Source organism: Pezoporus occidentalis, unplaced genomic scaffold, assembly GCF_034315485.1.
Source record: "Pezoporus occidentalis ecotype Australia unplaced genomic scaffold, CSIRO_AGI_Poc_V1 ctg38, whole genome shotgun sequence".
Lineage (NCBI taxonomy): Eukaryota > Metazoa > Chordata > Aves > Psittaciformes > Psittacidae > Pezoporus > Pezoporus occidentalis.
The window spans coordinates 6,745,015-6,765,452 of NW_026915702.1; the positions used below are offsets into that span (position 1 = coordinate 6,745,015).

The 20,438-nt window shown below is 42.7% G+C and overlaps 1 protein-coding gene and 1 long non-coding RNA gene across 2 annotated transcripts in view; one reads left to right on the forward strand and one right to left on the reverse strand.

Annotated features, from left to right (window-relative positions):
- Positions 1–10,778: 10,778 nt before the first annotated feature.
- On the forward strand, positions 10,779–20,312 carry LOC134170567 (uncharacterized). The gene is made up of 4 exons (XR_009967310.1): positions 10,779–11,222; positions 14,140–14,326; positions 16,439–16,551; positions 20,184–20,312. It is a non-coding gene; the product is annotated as an uncharacterized LOC134170567 (long non-coding RNA).
- Positions 11,384–20,438, reverse strand: part of RELN (reelin) — a 282,373-nt gene continuing 273,318 nt past the window's right edge. Inside the window, exon 64 of the mRNA XM_062632047.1 lies at positions 11,384–12,527. Coding sequence (XP_062488031.1) covers positions 12,431–12,527 — 97 coding nt within the window. The 3' untranslated portion in view covers positions 11,384–12,430. The remainder of the gene's footprint in view (positions 12,528–20,438) is intronic.

The following is a 20,438-nucleotide window of genomic DNA, read 5'->3' on the forward strand; positions in this document are numbered from 1 at the left end:
CCTTGAGTTGTGAATTAAAGCAACCTATTTCAATGTTGGAGAGGAGATGGCACAATCAGAAGACAAGAATGGAAGCCTTCCTGGCTTTCTCCCTTTATGCTAATATTAGCATGGGAAGAACGGATAGCTGAAGTAATACAAGCTCTTCTTACGTATTTTGCATACTCTGATTTAATCATCAAATTGACATTCTGCGTACATGCACAGATACAGTGTCACTGCATCACAGAACGGTTTGGGTTGGAAAGGACCTTAAAGCTCATCCAGTTTCAACCCCCCTGCCACAGGCAGAAACACTTTCCAATAGACCAGGTTGTTCAAAGTCCTGTCCAACCTGACCTTGAATGCTGTCCTACCATTATTCAGCTAAAGATCTGACACTACCATGTAGAAAAATGATTTGAGAAACTCTCTGGATACCTTTAAGAAGTTGCTTGGAAAGTTACCATAATGTAAATGCTTCAGTCACTGCACATTCAACCCGGGAACTAGGGAAAAATGATATATTAAGCCTTAATAGCTGCCTACTAAATCAGACATAGTGTGTGCCTAATTATTTGTGGTTGCAGCCTATTCCTGTCCAGTTTACAACATTAATTGTAGATGCTACTCCCACACTGACCTCTAGCTTAGTAACAGTTGGCGCAACCAAAACTAAGGCTGAGCAAACCAGCATGGCCAGGACAGCCTCTGTAGAGCAGGGCTAATGCAGATAAAACATGGAACAACCTTCCCTCCCTCCCTCCCTTAAATGTAGAGTGGGGGCTTGTCTTCTCCTGGGGGAAAATGTCCTCGAGACACAAAAAAAACAGGAGCAGGCTCCAGAGTCATGAATTCATTTGTTGCTCCCCAAAAGTTTTGACTTTAGCACATGACCAGCCAAATCAAGAGAGGCAGAGGAGCATGAAGGACCTTGTCCTTTTTTAGGCAGCCCATGGACTGCATGAAAAGCTTGGTCATTTTTAGAGGCTACAGCTATAGTCTAAATAAATAGTAGTTTAAGGGAAAAATGGACTGTCACTGCTATAAGAGTCAAAGCAGGTAAATGCATGTTCAGTTCTTTCTCAAGTTATTAGCAAGAGAACAACAGTGTTGCAGCTGTGTGCTAGATCCATGCCTCAGTAGTGCACAATTTTAGTGTCATGTTAAATAATAACCAACATTCCACATGGTTTTGGAATATTTAAGTTCTAAAAATATTGCATTGTTAGGGACAAGCCACTATACCTATGAAGAATCGTGGGCTACAAATACTATTTGAACCACAGTAATGGAGTAGAATTCCAACTCCAAACATAAGGCAATACTTGATAGATGTTTAGTGCTCCAAGTCTTAAGATCTGATGGCTGAACCCAACAGAGCACTTCAGTAAGCACTCAGCTCAGAAAACTGGGCTCGGTTTGTGGCAGAGGCTAAAGACTTCACCATTTCCTAGGCCCTTTGACCCAGCATCATGTTCAGCCATCTTCCCTTTTTTAAACTGTAAGTATGTCAGACTTTAAGGAAACTCTTACTCTACCAGAGTTTGTGCAGCACAATCAAAACCTCACATCAGCACTGGACAGGTTACTTAGGCAGAGTAAATATGGTTTAGTGATCAGAACCCAAGCCTGGAAGTAGAAGCAGGTTTTTTTTCTTACTGGACTTAGAGCTTTCCTTCACTGAAAAGTGATTCTGGTTACAACCCAATATTGACCCAGCCTCCCCCAGATACACCTTTAAGCGCTTATGAAGCTTTTAGCACGAGACTGCCAAGTTTAAGGCCAGCATGAAAGTTGATCCCCATGGAGTTAATTCTGGGTAAGTCACCTACTCATGCTTGCTTCTGAAACTTCCATCATCTTATTTTTTCCATTTCTACAGCACTTAGTAAAGTAGCATTTTACTTATGAATATTCTGTAATACAAATCCAGACACCTGTTAACCCATTCTTTTGCACATTTAGCAGAAGACATGTTAAAAATCTGTCTGAAAAATGTAGTCTTTCTTTATGAAAACTTCAGCCAAAAGAATTCCAGTGGCCAGACCCTTGCTAAGACTGTCAGTCATCCCCATCCAAACCCATGCTGTGCCACTGTGTTACTGTCATAGACAGGAAAAATTACGAATGTACATTCTGCAAATCATCATCAGAAGTAACATTAGTAATTTTTAACTTCTTTTGTCCTTTGCTTTTTCTCTTTTACTATCTCCGGACTATCTCTGACTGCTGCAACAGCCATCTGGGTTATCTGAAACCCTGAAGCTGGAAACAGCTTCCTACCATATTTCAATACTCAATTAAAAGTTTTGCAATAGCAGTATGGGCACCAGCACAGCAGATTTAAGCCTACTTAACGTTTCTGGCTGGCTTTTCGTGGTTGCTTTCACTTATCCCTTCTAAGGAGCACGAATTGCTGCTCCCACAGCTTGCAGACCAGAAGCTGAAAACTACTGACACAGGGAAAGCCACATCTTAATCTTTGCCAGAAAATCGGCGAGAAGGGGGAGATAGTTCAATCAAGGTTTTAGGAAGGTTTTTAAGATCTTTGGGTCTACGCTAGTAACAAAGTGCAAAGCAGCTCTTTCTTGTTATTATAAGAGTTCTCGGACAGTCGCTCTGACCTAAACTGACAGCCTGCAGCTTTAGTAAGAGGGCTGCAGCGTCCAGACAAGGAAATGACTGGTCTCTCAACCTCCTCTAGTTTCCCCTTTCATTTTTTAATTACAAGCTACAGGGTGTTTTGTGCGTATGTGACAGTTACCGGCAGCGCGGGGCCGTTTGCTGCCCGGCAGCCTCCGAGTTGCCAGGAGCGCGGTAAGGAGGAGGCGCAGACCAGCCCGGCTGCCCTGCAAGGCGCCGAGGCGAGCACCAACCACGAGCGCCTTTCAACCCGCTCCTGTCGCCACGGAGCTCCGGCCGGCAGCAGGGCGCGGGGTGAGGAGACAGGGGCCAGCGGGGAGAGGGGAGAAGGCAGCAGAAAGGCACGGTGAGGGGCGTGAAGCACTATGAGAGACCCCCCTTCCCCAGGCCAGCCCCCAGCCCCGGGTGACCGCAGGCACCGGGAGAGCGCGACCACAACCCGGCGTTCCTCACGCTGAGGCTCGACCCCTGACGAGAGATCCCTTAGGGACAGACCAGCCCCGCATGCCGCGCTCACCTCCACCAGCCCGGCCGCGCTCCGCTCACCTCCAGGAGCTGCCTCCTTCCAGCCCAGGGGCGACTCGTACTCGAAGCAGCCGCCCACCACCTCCCCTCCGCGCCCAAGGTGAGCGCAGGGCTACGGGGCGGGCGGTGCCAGGTGCCAGGCCCCGGCCCCGGCCCCGGCCCCCGCCTCCTCCCCTGTCGGCTGCAAGCAAGCGCGGTCGCGGCTGGGACTCGTAGTCCCCCCCCCCCAGCCCCGCCGGGTGCGCGCCCGCCGCTGCCTACAAGTCCCAGAATGCCGCGAGGCAGCGCGTGCGGCGCGGGTGTGGGGCGCGCCCCCGCCCGGCGGCGCAGTTGTGACCGTTACCTCAGCCTTCCCTCCTGTATATGTGTGTATGCATGCCCGGCCTAACTGCATCCAGCTATAGTTCCTTTCTAGTTTAAATATAGAAATACAGCCGGGGAGCGTGGGGTAGGCAGTGGCTAGCAGTGAGACAATGGCCTCTTTGGTTTTGTTGCACTCGTGTGTGCGGTGCTGGGGTACACTGAGGTGTTGGTTAAATAAACCCCATTTGGGTTGTCTCGAAATTCCAGTGGAGGAGCCTCAAGATTTATTGTTTAAAATAATTTAGAAAAGCAGATGTCAGTGCTCTGTCCTTTCAGAAATGCAGTACACACCAGCTGTCCAGTGTGTGCCAGTTATGTAAATTAATGTAAAAATACAATGTGAAGGACTTCATGCTGATTGAATGCTTCAGGAGACTTACAGTTATTTTTCTTCTTTTTCGATGAGGAGCTTATTTTTCCCAGCTCTGCTGTCTAAGAAGCACACTTGTTAGCTTGGGCCTCAGGGTGGTTGGTCTCACAAGTGACTGAATGTCTTTAGCTGCCAAGGGTACCTAGGTATCAATTTCCTTATGAATACATAGGAATTAGTAGTGAAATAGCGGGAGGCGTCCCTGCCCATGGCAGGGGTGTTGGAACTTGATCTTAAGGTCCCTTCCAAGCCAAAGCATTCTATGATTCTATTCTATACTTTCAGAGATCTCATCTTTCAGTCCTTGATTTATAAATGTTTTCCAACCACTTGCAATCACTTTCTCTTGCCCAGGAGAAAATGTTTTCCCACCACTCAGATTCTTAGAGATTTAGTTTTGTATATAGAGCTGGTAGGAAAATAAGTTTGAAATTCTTACACACTGAGACCATTTAAAACAGAAGTTGCGAAACTGGTGCCTACAGGAATGTATTATTTTGAAAACCTTAAAATGATTCCTTGCCATATTTAGCCCTTGTTAGAGTTCGAGTAACTTGAATAAGATTTAAATTAATTCAGGCTGAAATAGGGTACTTTTAAATATCAGTATTGTCAAATTGAGAAATTTCAAGGTCAAAACATTTCAAAAGTTGCATTTTAAAGAGGTTTGTTGTAACGAGTTTTATCCAAACTAGGTTGTAACAAAAAGGCATTTTGATGAACAATTTCAGAGTGGTATATTAGACACGGCACATACATCAGACCTGACGTGGAATGGTGCTGGATGCCATTGTTACACAGAACTGGGTAAATAGAGGTACTTTGGGAAAGGTTTCTTTCCTGATTCATATTTATTTATTCAATAAACTATTTTTTTTCTGAACTTAGGTGCCTGTATCTTGTGTTTGAATGAAGGTGTAATTACCTTATGGAGGTGTGGTGTCACCACTTCAAATCTGAAATGCTTTATTACCAGTCAAGCATATATTGCCATGGCATACCACAGACAGACCTGTGCTTGTACACCCTGCACAAAGAGGGGAGCAAGGAGAAAGCCTGAACCAAACATGGGAACAGCAGATTTCCTGCTAGAAAACTCCACATAAGTATCAATCATTCTGAACGTTACAGAAATCCACACTTCAGATTATGTTACACTGATTATGTCGATGGTATTTACAATCTGGATTTAATTTCTTGTGTGTGTTTTAAGAGTGATGTACTGGGAAGGTTCTTTTTACTGCTTCTTTCCAGCATTGTCTAAAATGGTACAAGATGCTTCCCTTCTTTAGCTCTGAGAGAAGGGCAGGGGTTGCAGTGCAGTGCTGCATTCAGTAGGAGCAAGATGAAAAGAGGATTTTTGGGCAGAACAAGTAAAAGGAGGGGAAGTTTCTACAGAATAAACAATATGGACAACTGGAGAAAGTTAAAAACCTCCTGTGAAAGATAACTGGGGGAAATTAGTTAATGGCACCCACACCCTGGAGCTGTGTGATGACAGAGGGCCCAGTGTGAGCTCTGAGGGCTCCTCTGGCTCACAGCGGGTGGAGCAGCAGGAGCCATTGCTGTCTAGCAGCCTAAGGAAAGCTGTGAGACACTGAAAAAGACCAGACTGAGTGCTCACAGCTGCTTAGAGCTCCTGACCTCGGGCTGTTTAGTTCTCAACTTCTTCAAACAACCACTGATTGATAGCGAGTGTGGGCACAGGAGTTAGATGAGGGGCTGGAGAGTGCAGAGACTTTTGACACTTCTGGTTTGTCCCATTGGCATGGACATCCCATATGGAACAAACTGGGTCAGATGGGCTTCATCAACTGGTCACTCCCAGCTACTCCCTAACTACACTCAGAGTTGTTCTATTAATGAGACAACTTTCCAAGACAGAAAAAAAACTGTTTATGTTTGACTATGGAGTGTTATGCAGGTCCTAGGACAGGTCAAATTATCTTTATTAGTGAAACAGGTTTTCAGATAGAAGTGAAATGCTTTTAGATTTACAGGGATTTCAGTGGCAGCTGGCTTGGTTCTCAAAGTGCTCCTGTTAAATAGTTCAGTTACTACCCACATCCTATGCAGATACATTAGTCATGTCAAGCTTTGTTATTGCCCATAATTACACAATTATTCTAGCAGAGGCCCAACCACCAGGACATTTTCCTTTATACCATGCCAAGTTCCTTGAAAGTGGCTGACCTCAAATCCTTTAAAATGTCCCTTGAGAAGTGTGTGACTTTAAATTAGCTAAGTTGGGTGTGCAGTCATGAATATAAACCAGTTGAATGGCTTTGCATGTGCTGTTTCTGGCACAGCTGGAGCAATATGGTATCAGCAGAAGGCTGGCATGTATGTGCACAGTCAGTGTGCAGGGAAGGAAGGACTGGGGTCTATCAGCCAGCTCTCATAGTATCAACCATAGCATCCTAATACAGAAACAGCCCTGAAACCTGTGGCTGCCCAGTACCTCCCAGAACAGCACAGCTCAAAAGCACAACCACATCCTCTTCCCCAGTCCCCCACAAAGAAGCTTAACAAACTTGTTTTCTTTAAAAAGAAGTACAGCTTCAAACTATAAACCCAGCATCCATCAGCACCCTCCAATACAGTGCTTTTCCAACCTTGGAATACCATTTTTACTGGGCCCCTCCTTGCTGGGTGCTGGCTCAAACTCTCCCCATCAGGCTCTGGTAATGAGCCATGCATCGGTCTAAGTTCTTTGGCTTGCTGCCTGGTTGGTTCCTTCAGCTGAACCAAGAAGAACATGAGGAAGAGAAAGCAACAGTCATAAAACATCAGTAACACAGGAGAACACTAGGTAGTTCGTCCATGTGCCACCTGTATGACTTTTGCAGCCTCATACCTCACAGTCATTTCTTCCAGCAGCAGATCAACCACCTTCAGAGGGTTGATGTTCTGTATGCTCCTTCACAGCAGATGTGCTGCAAATGGTTGCATGGTCTCAGCTGCTTCACATTGATAACAGCCCTTGAAAACCTCTTTAGGGCCACGCTTAAAGTAGGCAAGTCTTTTTGCTGATCCCATTTGGTTTTGAGGCTCCCTCACCAGCTCAGGATTAAGGTTGCTCCCCTCTACAGTTTGTTTCTGCTACTCCAGTGTCAGGTCATGTTTAGTAATGCCTTGCTACAGAGCTGAATGGAGTAGGGTTTATCTGCTGTATCTACCTGCTTGTGCATGGCCCTTTCTGCATCTGTCAGCAGGACTGTCAGAACCTTGCACTGGCTTCCGGCTTGGATAATAACCAAACCCCATTCCCCACTGATGGCTAAATGATGAAGTGATGCTGTGGAAGCATTTCCACCAAGTGACATTTGCCCTGAAGGGTTAGCAAGTAAATAAACCGTAGATCCATGTTTATGGCTGCTGTAAGTGTCTTTCCAAATATTTTCCTTTCCAGACTAAACAAACCAACTTTCTCTACTTGTAAACTCAGGGTTTCAAGGGTCTTGTTTCTGCTGCTGTAATGTGCAATTTCTCTAACTTGTTTACATCTGTGTATAAGTGGAAAGCTCAGCAGCTTTCTACTTTACCAGGACTGGCAGCTGTATATATATATATATTTATAGATATATATCATGTGTTTTACCATAAACATTTCTATTGACACAATGCAGAATGGCATTTTTTTTAACTGCTTTGTGCTACTGATTTTCCTACCATAGTTTTGCTGCCTAGCCAGATATTTACGCACTTTGTATGCTGGGTAGTTGAGGTCACTTACAAGAACCAGGTTCTGTTGACCCAAAGATTGCTTAAGTGAACTAAATATTGCTTCACTGGCCTTATTGTCTTGGTTTGGATGTCAGTAGCAGATGCTTGCTGCAAGATCCTCCTTGGAGATGACCCCTCTCATCTTAGAATCATAGAATCATAGAATCATAGAATCCTTAGGGTTGGAAAGGACCTTAAGATCATCTAGTTCCAACCCCCTGCCGTGGGCAGGTACACCTTACGCTAAATCATATCACCCAAGGCCTCATCCAACCTGGCCTTGAACACTGCCAGGGATGGAGCATTCACAACCTCCCTGGGCAACCTATTCCAGTGCCTCAGCACCCTAACAGGAAAAAATTTCCTTCTTATATCCAACCTAAATTTCCCCTGTTTAAGTTTTAACCTGTCACCCCTTGTCTTGTTACTACAGTCTCTAATGAAGAGTCCCTCCGCAGCATCCCTATAGGCCCCCTTCAGATACTGGAAAGCTGCTATGAGGTCTCCACGCAGCCTTCTCTTCTCCAGGCTGAACAGCTCCAACTTCCTCAGCCTGTCTTCATACGGGAGGTGCTCCAGTCCCCTGATCATCCTCGTGACCCTTCTCTGGACTTGTTCCAACAATTCCATGTCCTTTTTATGTTGAGGACACCAGAACTGCACACAATACTCCAGGTGAGGTCTCACAAGAGCAGAGTAGAGGGGCAGGATCACCTCCTTCAACCTGCTGGTCACACTCCTTTTGATGCAGCCCAGGATAGGGTTGGCTTTCTGGGCTGCAAGCGCACACTGAAGCCGGCTCATGTTCATTTTCTCATCGACCAGCACCCCCAAGTCCTTCTCCGCAGGGCTGCTCTGAATCTCTTCTCTGCCCAACCTGTAGCTGTGCCTGGGATTGCTCCGACCCAGGTGTAGGACCTTGCACTTGGCATGGTTAAACCTCATGAGGTTGGCATCAGCCCACCTCATAAGCATGTCAAGGTCCTTCTGGATGGCATTTCTTCCCTCCAGGGTATCAACCGAACCACACAGCTTGGTGTCACCGGCAAACTTGCTGAGGGCGCACTCAGTCCCACTGTCCATGTCAGTGACAAAGATGTTGAACAAGACCGGTCCCAACACCGATCCCTGAGGGACACCACTCGTTACTGGTCTCCAGCCAGACATTGAGCCATTGACCACAACTGTTTGCATGCAGCCATCCAGCCAGTTCTTTATCCACCGAGTGCTCCATCCATCAAATTGATGTCTCTCCAATTTAGAGACAAGGATGTCATGTGAGACAGTGTCAAATGCTTTGCACAAGTCCAGGTAGATGACATCCACTGCTCTACCCCTGTCCATCAGTTCTGTAGCTCCATCATAGAAGGCCACCAAATTGGTCAGGCAGGATTTCCCCTTAGTGAAGCCATGCTGGCTGTCACCAAGTACCTTGTTGATTTTCATATGCCTTAGCATGCCTTGACCCAGAAGCATTTGATAGGGCTTCCACAATCACCATACTTGACTTCTGTACATTCAAGGTTTTCACTAGCATAGAGCACAATTCCTCCTTTTTGTCTTTCCTGCCTGGCCTTATGAAACAACCTATCACAATCTTCCAGTCATGTGAGTTGCCCCATCATGTTTCAGTTATTTTTATGATATCATAACTTTCTGACTGGGCACAGAGCTCCTGTTTGTAGCCCAGGCTGTGTGCTTTGGTATACATAAACTTGAGGTGGTTCGTCTTCTGGTTCTCATCCTAAGAGGCAGATAAGTAACGTTTGTCCCTGCTCTGGTTGGCATACTTATTCCTCAGTTGGTTGCAATGGCATGAGCATTGCTGCTTTGAACCGCAGCCCCTGAGTCCTTCAGTTTAAAGCCTGACTCACCGAGTTGGCCAGCCTGCTGACAAACATGGGTCCCATCCCTCCCTATATATATAGCCTTTTGAAGGCTATAGTCATCAAAGAATGTCCCGTTGTTGTAAGTATCAGTTTTCATAGTCATGCCTGCCAAAGTTTTGTACCAATAGATAAGCTTGTCAGGACATTTTATAGCAGTGTCACTGTGTTATTGCCATCAGTTATGTGTGGTGTCACCCTAGCTGTTTTATCAGCTATTTAATGGCACATGACTCATTGTTTTCAGTCATGTGGGAGGAAAAATGAAACAGCAGATACACAGCGCGTGCCTTATGTGCATGCTACCTCGTGAGCTGTAGGAATGGACAAAAATGTAAGGAAGAACTAAGAACTTCCTGGAATCTGGAAAGAGAAATGGCAATATCACTTGGGAATCTGTCAGTGAGGATGATCTTGAGAAAAGCCTGTGTGCAGTTTGTAGTGAATTCTGGTGAGATGCCTCATGGGATTATTCAAAGGAAAAGCAGCTTCTCTGATGATGCTGGTCTCTTAACTGGAAAGAGAAGTCAGATTAAGTGCCTCGTTGTATCTAAATCTTTTAAATACATTAATTTCCTAGCAACACACTAGCTGCGTGCACATTTTAGATTGAAATATCACCCCTCTATTGACATATTAGGGCAAATAAAATTATCTTTAAAAATAGGAGTCTTTATATCTTGCATTTTTGTTTGTTCAATGGGCAAAACTTTTATTACAGTGTTTTAAAATCTCTTGCCCAAAGCTATTATATTCTTTAATAACCTCTGTGTTTTATTTTTTTTCCTTGCTGCTCTTTCCTTGAATAGGTCCTTTATCTTGTTTCAAAGACTGAAAGCACACACATGGTTCTCCATAACAGTACGGGGAGTTTGCAGCTGCAGGAGGCTGGGCAGTTGCAGTAAATTTCCAGGTGTGTCAAAGGTCTGTTGCATAATTTTGACCAAGCCAAGGTTTTGACTTGCTGGTTACTGAATGACCTCCTTTTTTCCTGCACTGCTTGAATACCTTTGATCAGAAGCTGCCTAAACACATTTTAGGTGGCCAAGCATGGATGTGTTGCAAACACCATTCTGGTTTAGACCAGTATGGTGCCATAAACAGATATGCATGATATAAGAGCACAGCAGGTATATATGACGCTTCTCTCTGATGAGGAGCTGCTCAGGGAACTGGGGTTGTTTAGCCTGAAGGATGCTCAGGGGAGACCTTATCTACAACTGCCTGACAGGATGCTCAGGGGAGACCGTATCTACAACTGCCTGAAAGGAGGTTGTAGCAAGAGGGGTCAGTCTCTTCTTCCAGGTTGCGCCACGGAAGATTTAGATTGCATATTAGGAAAAATTTATTCATCAAAAGGATTTTCAAGCACTGGAAGGGGCTTCCCAGGAAGTGGTTGAGTCATCGTCCCTGGAGGTATTTAAGAGACATGTAGATGTGGTGCTTAGGGGCACGGTTTAGTGGTGGACTTGGCAGCTCTGGGGTAACAGGTGGGCTCCATGATCTTCAGGGTCTTTTGCAACCTAAACAATTCTATGATCCTACTAATTAACAACTTTATTTTGAACAGGGTTCTTTACCTGCTGCACTGTACTCCTCAGAGCTTTGAAATGCCTATTTGCACACTGCATATTGGGTTTGCAGGTATGGACGAGTGTGTATTGGTCCATGGTCCCATTTTATTCCTTGCACTAGGACCTGTTCCGATGACCATGTTAAGTCCACAGGTGAGACTGGGAAGATCTCTTGGTTTATGTTATTTGCAAAGTGCTATTAAGAGTGCTGTACTAAATATTAAAAAATACCATTGATGTTTGCATTAAAATCTAGGTATTTAGCAAAAGAATTTGGACTATGATTTCATGGCTTGAAAAGTCTAACATCAAAATTCTTTGTTGACATTATTTTTATTGAAGCATGGATCTTTAGCTTGGTTCACCATAAAGTGAAGCATTTTATTTATGCTAATAGACAGTTTAGGGCTATAGGGGCATTATAACGTTGCTGGTGTAGATACAACTTTATCAGAAGATACAAACATGACCCGCAATAGAAACAAACACCAAAGAGAACACGATGAAACGTTCACTGTTTACAAATCACTTCATTACTACAGACACCAAATGGCAGTTACTGTAAGTAAATCAGTTGCAGAGAACTGACTACATTTAGATAGGAAATTGGGAACTTCTGTTTGGGGCTTCCTCCACAGCTCCTTAGTAGAAAAAAGTTTAATGTCAAGCATTCTTTTTTTATACACAAAACAATGCTAACCCACAGACATATTAAAGAATAAGACTGAAGGATATCAGTGCCTTTACAACTACTTTTGCAATCATCTTCTGGATTAGGTACTTCGAATTTTTCTTCTTAATACATTTTGTTGTAAGGTAAATAGCCCAAAAATCAGCAGCAAAAGTATTACAACAGCAAAACAAGTAAATACAGTGCCAATGTGTCATGTTGTAGAAGATAATACAGAGAGGACAAACAATGATAACTTAATCATATAAAATGACACAGAGCTGAAGTACAGTGCACTTAAATACCTATGTGACCAAGAATGTTAAATTCTGTACTTAGTATGTAGGGTTTTTTAAACATAAAATCTGAAAAGTCTTTGTGCTTAAACGTTTTTTTTCCTGTTAAACAGAATTAGTTGCTTACTTCCAATACTGCCACTGTAACTGATATTACAACAGATCACAATTTTCACAGACACATCAACATTAAAACATTTACCTATGAGAAAATAAGTCACTTCTCATTAGTTCACAGTGCGAAAAAGTGGTGTGCACTCTGTCTTGAGAAAGGCTTTCAGTTACTCATCCAGCCAGTTGCAGAAAAGTCCTGATACCAGACGCAGTGCTAGATTTAAAGAATGAAAAGCAACACATCACATGTTGGGAGGAAAAAAAATAAATTTCTCGTTTCTTCATGGATATCGTCTAAGTGACCTTCGTCTTCTGTTGTAGAAATGCCTGAGCCCATGTTGCCGTGAAAAATTCATCATGTAATTTTGTTTGCGAGTGCTGTTAAAATCAAAGGGCAGGGGAAGAGAAGACTGTCAGTGTCTTTGATACTCACTTTAAATTCTTTTGGAGCAGTGAGCTAGTGGGGCAGATTCTTCTTTGTCCTTGCCTGACCTTTCAGGCCTGTGTACAGTAGCATGAAAAGCACCATTTATACAACAGTGAGGTACAAGGCAATTGAGAATCTGTCCCACTTTGCTTTTATTTACAATTCATAGTTTTAGGGAAAGTTTAAGAGGTTTCAGCTAATGAATATTTGTGCTGCCTAGGGCCAGATTCACTAAAGCTGTATGCACTTCATTCAATACACGGCATTTCTCTACAATGGTTTTATATTCCAGTTATTCTTCTGTCTTCTGCCATTAACTGCTTTATCTTGAGAACAGAAGAAAAGCTTTTCTCCATTATCTTCCACTTTTACCATATAGGAAGTGAAGTACAACACTTTTATGCAGATTTAATGATTCCCTCCTTTATACAACCCCACCCAAAATTAAAGGAAGATCTCAGAAATAAGCATCATCATGTCTGGAAGGAGACCAGGCAAGAGAACCTGACTGCAGTCTAGCTGAAGAAGGAATATTCATTCAGAAGACCTACCTAAAGGACTGTCCTAGGTGGCTTAAACCACGACAAGGACAAGACCCATCACACCTAACATAGGTTTCTACTTCTCCCATTGAAGGAGAATTGTGAGGGCAGTGGCAGTGGCAGTGGCAGACTACATGGCTGTCTGGGACTTTGGTACCTGAAACCCACCTAACTGGCTTCAGTTTCCAAATTTCCACAGCTTTGGAAAGGGAGTTACAGCGTCTGTGGTGCATTCTTGTGAGTCAACTTATAGCCTAGATAGACTTGCATACACCTTGGAGAGAACTGCATGTGCGGCACCACACATCCCACTGTGCAGATCCTCTGCACCCCCTGCCTCTGTTGTGGCAGGGGACTGCAGAACAGCCACAAAGCTTCATCTGGCTATGCCTTTTCTTGATTTGTCTATATACCTACCCAGAACCCTAGTACATGCACACAAATACAGGCCTACAGAAATCTACAGCCAGACTGCATTCAGAATTACATGAGAATGAAAAAGTTTGTGTATGCTGAATTTCTGATAAAGGATGTCTCCTCTCAGACCTGCAACTTGCAGAGCACTTGGCCAGATGTGTTAAGCAGCTGAGATGTTGCTATGAGAGGCAGTGACTTGTGAACTACGCACTGTAGAGTCCCAGGGCACGAGAAAGACTTTTTGACTATGGAAATGCCTTTAAAAATAAAAATAGTATCACATACTGCTGCTAGAGCCACCTAACCCCCTTTCTCTGCACAGAAAACCAGCATACGACATACTCCCATAGATACAGTCAGAGGATGCAGTTTCTTTAAGAGATCAGAGCAGAGACCATGCAGACCTCAAGGACAATTCCATAGGGTGTAAGGAGCTTCTCCCAGGAGGAACTGCTGGTGACTGCATGGCCAAACTTTCTTTTGGTTTCCAGTGAAAAGTAGCTGAAAAACTGTAATGAATCTGTGCAGTCTTAGATTAATTCCTGCTTTGTCATAATCCTCCCTACCTACCTAGGACCTTGTGCTTTCTATGTCTGTCTTGCAGTGGGAGAAGAATGGCTGGCCTAAGCCTCTGTCCTCCAAAGGACTGGATGGTACCAGAACCCTCCAAAGCAAAAAGTCCGTAAGATTTTAAAGGTGATAGGTGAAGTAAAGGCCTGGAGTAGACACTGCACTGAACAAATCTCCCATTGAAACCAGGGCAGGTTTTCACTTGTGAGTTTTCTCTGTGGGTAAGAAGTTAAGTACTCATACCAGTCATACTTTCCTCTCTAGTGCATAAGCCTACTTTTAGTGAATGTGGCCCTTAGGAAAAAAGGATAATTGCATGCTTTGCAAAATACATATGATCCTGCAAAGCTGTCTTTCGCTGCAGTATACTAATTTAATCTAAAAAAATCTGTATAACAAAATTATACCCTTTTCAACAGCTAATCTAGAACACAATTGACTAAACTGTATAAAAGCAGCTGTGTCAAAATCTAAAGTATAAGCCCCTAAGGAAATCCAAGTTGCTTCCTGACTGATTTTCCAAGGCTTTGCAAATTTTTGATAATTTGGGTTTTTTTTGGCCACTGGAATGTACATACAAGAATGAAACAAAGACCAGCTCCTGGTGACAGCAAAAGCAAGCAGATCTACACTCAGCATGACTTTTGGCACTCCCACAGGAAAGCACAGCTCTAGAGCATTTGGCAATTGAGAGAGGAGTTAATGTTTTAGGCTGACTTGTCCTGAGTTTCACCTGACTTCTTCAAGTGAAAAGGATTTGTGAGAGTTTTGTGTGAGACAGCTTTATGTAGTTTTAATGCCACTTGGGAGCTCAGGTGCAAAGAAGCATTGAAAACCAGTCTTTATTCTGGTCTTGCAGTCACCTCAGAGGAACATCACACTCAATCCAGTGCTGAGTGCCTCACTGAGGAAGGCAGGAGGGAAATCATGACCCTGAACCCGCTTTTGAATGTGGCTGCCATTGGTCATGAGGTTTGAAGGAGGTCTTAATCTTGCCTTCCCTTTAATTCCCATTGCCTGGTATGTGGGTGGTTCCTTAGACACAAGGCCTTCAAGGTGACATCCCACCTCTCAGGAGAGCAGCTTAACCACGAAGTGAGGATGAAGCACCTATCTGCTGGGAGAAGGCTGCTCTGCAGTTGAAATACAGGAGACAGGGACATGGGAGAAAGCACAGCCCAAAACTGAGTGGCCTTGCTCTAGGTAAATGGGACCAATCAGAGCCTGTCAATGTGTTTGGATGAAAAAGATGCTGTTTCTGGACCTCGTTAAATTTAGGACTGAGCTTGACTGCGAAAGCCTCAGGTTAGGCAAGGCTTGGGCAGCTAGGGCACATGCTGAGCTACAGTTCATGGCCCAGGGGCCTTCACATTCCTGCATTTTCCTCCTGCCTTTGGTCTGCTCACATTCAGCAACATGTCAGCAGAGGTTTTCAGGGCTCCTTTTGGACACTGCTAGGTGCATCTTGCCTCCATTTCACTTCAAACTCCTAACCATTTTGTATCTGGCCTTAAAGTTATGATGAAGATGTTTAAAATAATGAACAAAGGGGGAAGAAAAAACAAACAAAAAAACAAAACCAAAAAGGAAAAGAAAGAATTGAATAAAGAAACAAAGAAAGGGTTACCTAATGACTTAAAAGAGATTTACTTATTATTTATATATATCATTCTGCTTTGTTATTTTATATGATCAACAAGTTACAAAGAAACATATATTTATGTCTCACACTGACCACAAGAGCAGTGCAGTGTGTGAAAAATAAGAGAAATCTGAATTCTCAAGAACTTATTCTTTTAACTTCCATTGACATGGTTAAATTTGTCCCCACCAACATCTGACATAGACTTTCCAACTACTGGAATGCCACATAAAAACTTCATGCTTGCTATAGAAAATGGTATCATTTTCACTCTTGCTATAGGTAAGTATGTATAACCTATATATTATAGTATCATACTGTATAGTATGTATAGTCTGGTATTCACAAAATCACAGAAAGTATATATTTATGTTTCTGAATTATTTTTATATGTTGATAGGAGACAAGCACTGTATAAGACAGACAGTGCTTTATAAAATCATGATAAAAAATATATACTATAGTTTGCAGGAGTACTTATGCATGGCTGCGTTTGGTGGATTTAAGAATGCTTTCAATACTATTAATAACAAATTTAATTTGTATTTTCACAGACTGATAAAAGGTTTTACCATGCTTTTGCTATTGTTTTCTTTTTTTTGTTTTTTTTTACATAGAACATGGCCAAATGGAATGAAAAATAAGTGGTAAAAAAAAACAGTATAAAAGTGTTTTTATTTTTAATTGACAGGGCACAATAGGAATCAAATAGAAAAAAAAATATTTGTATAACAAGATGAAACATGAACAAGGCCTTAGAAAACAGCAAAAGCTGCCTTTTGGGACTAGCCTTGGGGTAAGTAAGTTTTGAGGCTGAATGACAAATGCTTGCTTTGTCAGGGGGATACTATAATGAGAAACGTCATGTGCTTTCACTGAAGTCCTGATGGCTCATATCAATGAGAAATGTTCTTTGGTTCTGGTGAGGTCAAGAGTTAAACCCAGAGCTCAGTAACTGTTGATTAGTGGTACCTATTAACTGCAACAATACAAAGAAGCAGAGTTATAAGAAACTAGAAAGATAAAAACTACTGGGAAGACACTGTGTGTCTCATGAGCTATGCCACCATGCAGGTTCACTGACGTACACTACCTGGCTCTGGCTTCAGCTCTGTGATCATTAAAAGAGTGGGAATTCCCTGTTGGAACTAAGAGGTCACCCATGCAATGCACTAGGTGCCTTCCATTGGGTCTTGATGCACTGCAGGAGAAGGAGAAATCCTTCTCACTGCAACCTCAGTGAAATTCCCACTATGGTATGGGGTAATCTGCTGAACACCTTCTGCTGAGTTTAACTTCATTGCTTCCTTGGGAAGAGCTGCAGGATTAGGGCCCTCAAGAGCTACGTGGCACATCTCAGAGAGTACAAATGATTTTTCCACTAACCAATTATTGACAAAACTTTGTGGAAGAGCTGTAGCTGTAACAGAAACATACATTTTCTATTGATTCAGGGAAAGTACTTACCTTATTCTAGTGTAAAACCAATGACAGCAAACAATGAAATACAACACAAGTTAGAATATGCCTTTCAATGCATGCAGCACTGTGATTAGTCATAAAACCCTGATGAGGTTTAGAGGCAATATACGACTTTTCATCTCTTTTGAAAATAAAAATTGAACAAATTATTTCCTGATATTTCAAATCAATGCTATATATATATTTTTTATAAAATTCAGCATGCACTTTTTAGACATAACAAAAACATCATAAAAGCACAGACAGCATCATATTAAATTTGGCATAAATGTTGTAAATATTCAGATCATTACCTAATGTTTGTACTGTTTCTGTTGTTTATCATAGCTGTGTTGATACTTCAATTTAAATGCATTTTTCAAATCATTGCTTTTTACTGAAACAAGCAGACGAAAATGCTTTTCTACATGAGCAGTTGTTAGAACTAGAATGTATAATTTGTATTTTAATGTTGCAAAATAAGGATAACATTCTTTGCACCAACTGCAATAATTTCTCACTAAATCATTTGTGCCAAAAAAGTGGTAATATCTTGACAATGAAGAGCATGGAGTGATGGCTATGAAGGATTTGTTCTGTTATGCAACAGTTAACCATAAAGTAGGTGGGGAGAATATTTCTTGCATTCCTTGCAGAACTCAAATTCCTTTGGATCACAGAATGAGTTTTGGGGTGCAAAGAAAGCAGCACCAGACCCTTAGTATTCAGCTTATCATTACTCCTTAGTTCTCAATACCTTTGACCAGAATTAAGTTTATGAGAGGTTTGTAAGAGCCTGCCCCATACATGAAGAAATAGCAGCTCCAAATGCACATGCAAAAAAGTGTGTGGTGTCTGTGCAGCAGACAGGCTGAGAGCTGTGCTTCCAGAGAAAAACAATGTGTAAATGAAATGCAGAGTTGGACATGGCTCTTCTTAGGGCAGAAGTGCAGGAGCACAGGAAACCACTGTTAGGTCTGTGATGAAATACTTTTTTTATCCTAAGAAGAGCCACATGGAAATTGTGAGAGTTGTGCCCAAAGCCTTCTTTATGAACAGAGAGAAAAAATGCTGCACTATTGAGGAATAATAGGCACTAGCTTTAAAAAGGACTGGAGAACTTGACAGCTAGTATCCTCTCCCCACCACAGGACCAACATCAGCCATTGTTAAATAAGTTGGCAAGTAGTTAAATTGGCAAGATCAGTTTAATGTATAACATAATAAAGCAGGTATTGTGTTTCACCTGTTCAGAAGAGGTGCTCAATTTGAGCACCATTTGCAGCTGCATCAGTCTTAATGATACTGCTTTTTAATGAGTCATTCAAATAATTCATTCAAAAGAGAAATGATTTTAAGTCATATACAAGGCCATCCTTCTTTGGCCTTTCTTATCACTGGCAGGTATGTTGCATGCACATATAATCGGCATCTTATTTTTTCCTCCAACAAACTAGATTGGGAGTGAAAGGAAACAAAGAAATTGCACTCTGAAAATGTATTTGCTGGTGAGAGGATGGTGGTCCTTGACTCAGAAATCAACTGGACTGAGCAGAGTGGCATGACCCTGGCTGTGCATCAGCTGTTAAGTGCTATCTGCACTATGGCTTGGCAGCTGGGCCTGTGGCAGAATCAATTTCAAACCTTTGAATTGCTGAGAAGAGTAGAACCATGAATGCAGGTATTCACAGATTTGTGCCTGGGGTCAGCACTGTAAGGAGGGGCAGGGGCATCCCCCATATTGGATGGGAAATAAAATCCTTTGTTGTGCTACATCCCTACAGGCCAGCTCTCCTTGCTGGCAGGTGCTCTCCCTGCTTGCCCTCTTATTCCAGGCCTTAGTCTGCTCAAGGGTTGCTGTCTCATTGTCTTTTGCCAGAGAGCTGCCCATGCAAGGTTTCTGTGCGCTTCATTGGAGAATGAAGAATATTAAGAATTAAAGCAAAATCCTATCCATAGTATTCATGGTGTGAATCCCTGGTGCATGCAGGATCATCCAGGATTAGTGCTAACAGACACTGATCCAGGCTCCCTTCTGTATGCTGGAAAGCACTCAGTGCAGGTGCTCAAGTGGCTTCATCATTTTACAAGTGAAGAAACTCAAGCACTGGGGGTAAAGTGACCAGGGTGAGGTGGCCAAGTGAAACAGCAGAGCCAAATGAAACCCCAAATAGGAGTATCTGTTGACAAGGAACAGTGTGCCTCCTTTCAGAAAGCCTTGTAAAGGCTTTATTGAACCCTTGGCAGGTTACTTGCAAATAAAATTTAAGAGGTCTACAGAATATTTTGATGAATTAACCGGTACAGACAGAACTTAAGCAAAACAGAGGGGTCGAAGCCACCTGTCAGGTCTAAGCACATGCCAGCATATGAACCAGATGTACCACAGCAGGTAATTCTGCCTTTCCTGAGAGCAGCACGTCTCAAATGTCGTAGTTAGCAGGGAGCAGAACTCTACATCTGGCCTCTAGGAAATGGGCTGTCATGGCACTACATTTCACAGTACTTGTTACAGGAGAAATCGGTCTGGTCTGTCTTCCTCTGTGGGTTGTACCAGGTGTCACTTGAACAGGGTGGAAACTCTCTGTCTCTAGTCTGATATTTTGGCCAAAATTCAGAAGAGCATTAAAGCTCTTTAACAAGAGATAAAGAAGTGAAGGGAGGAGGCACTGTCTGCACATCCAATTCCTTCTCTAGGTAAGGTGTGATTACTTGCTGTAGCATTTCTATTGCTGTCTGCATTCTAGTATAATATATCCCACATAGTTGACTTGTCAACACTCAACTTGTGTGTCTAGTCTACAACCTGCAGATCTCAAGTCCTCCATATTTCAGCCTAAGAATCACTTTTTTAAAGATCTGTCCTATTCCTGCTTACACACCCTAATTCAATGCTTGGATTATGCTCCATTTTTTTTCTGACCTGATTTTTTTCCTTTTTATTATATATTTTCTTTTTAATTGCACGGTAGAAGAACATGGGGATCCTTCAGAACTACCAGTTCCCTTTTCCAAGGTTTTCTAAAGACTGTGAACCTCCTGCAGGTTCATACTCTTCCATATCATTCCTAATGCAGCATCTTACAGCCACTGATTAACTAAGCCAGGAATCACATCCTCCCTCTGTTCCTTCAAGCTTTAAATGTAATGTTATGGAAGCAGAGCCCAGCAAGGTGTGTGAAAGCAGCAGAACATGTACAATTAACTCAGTGTTGGGGCCAGATTGATTT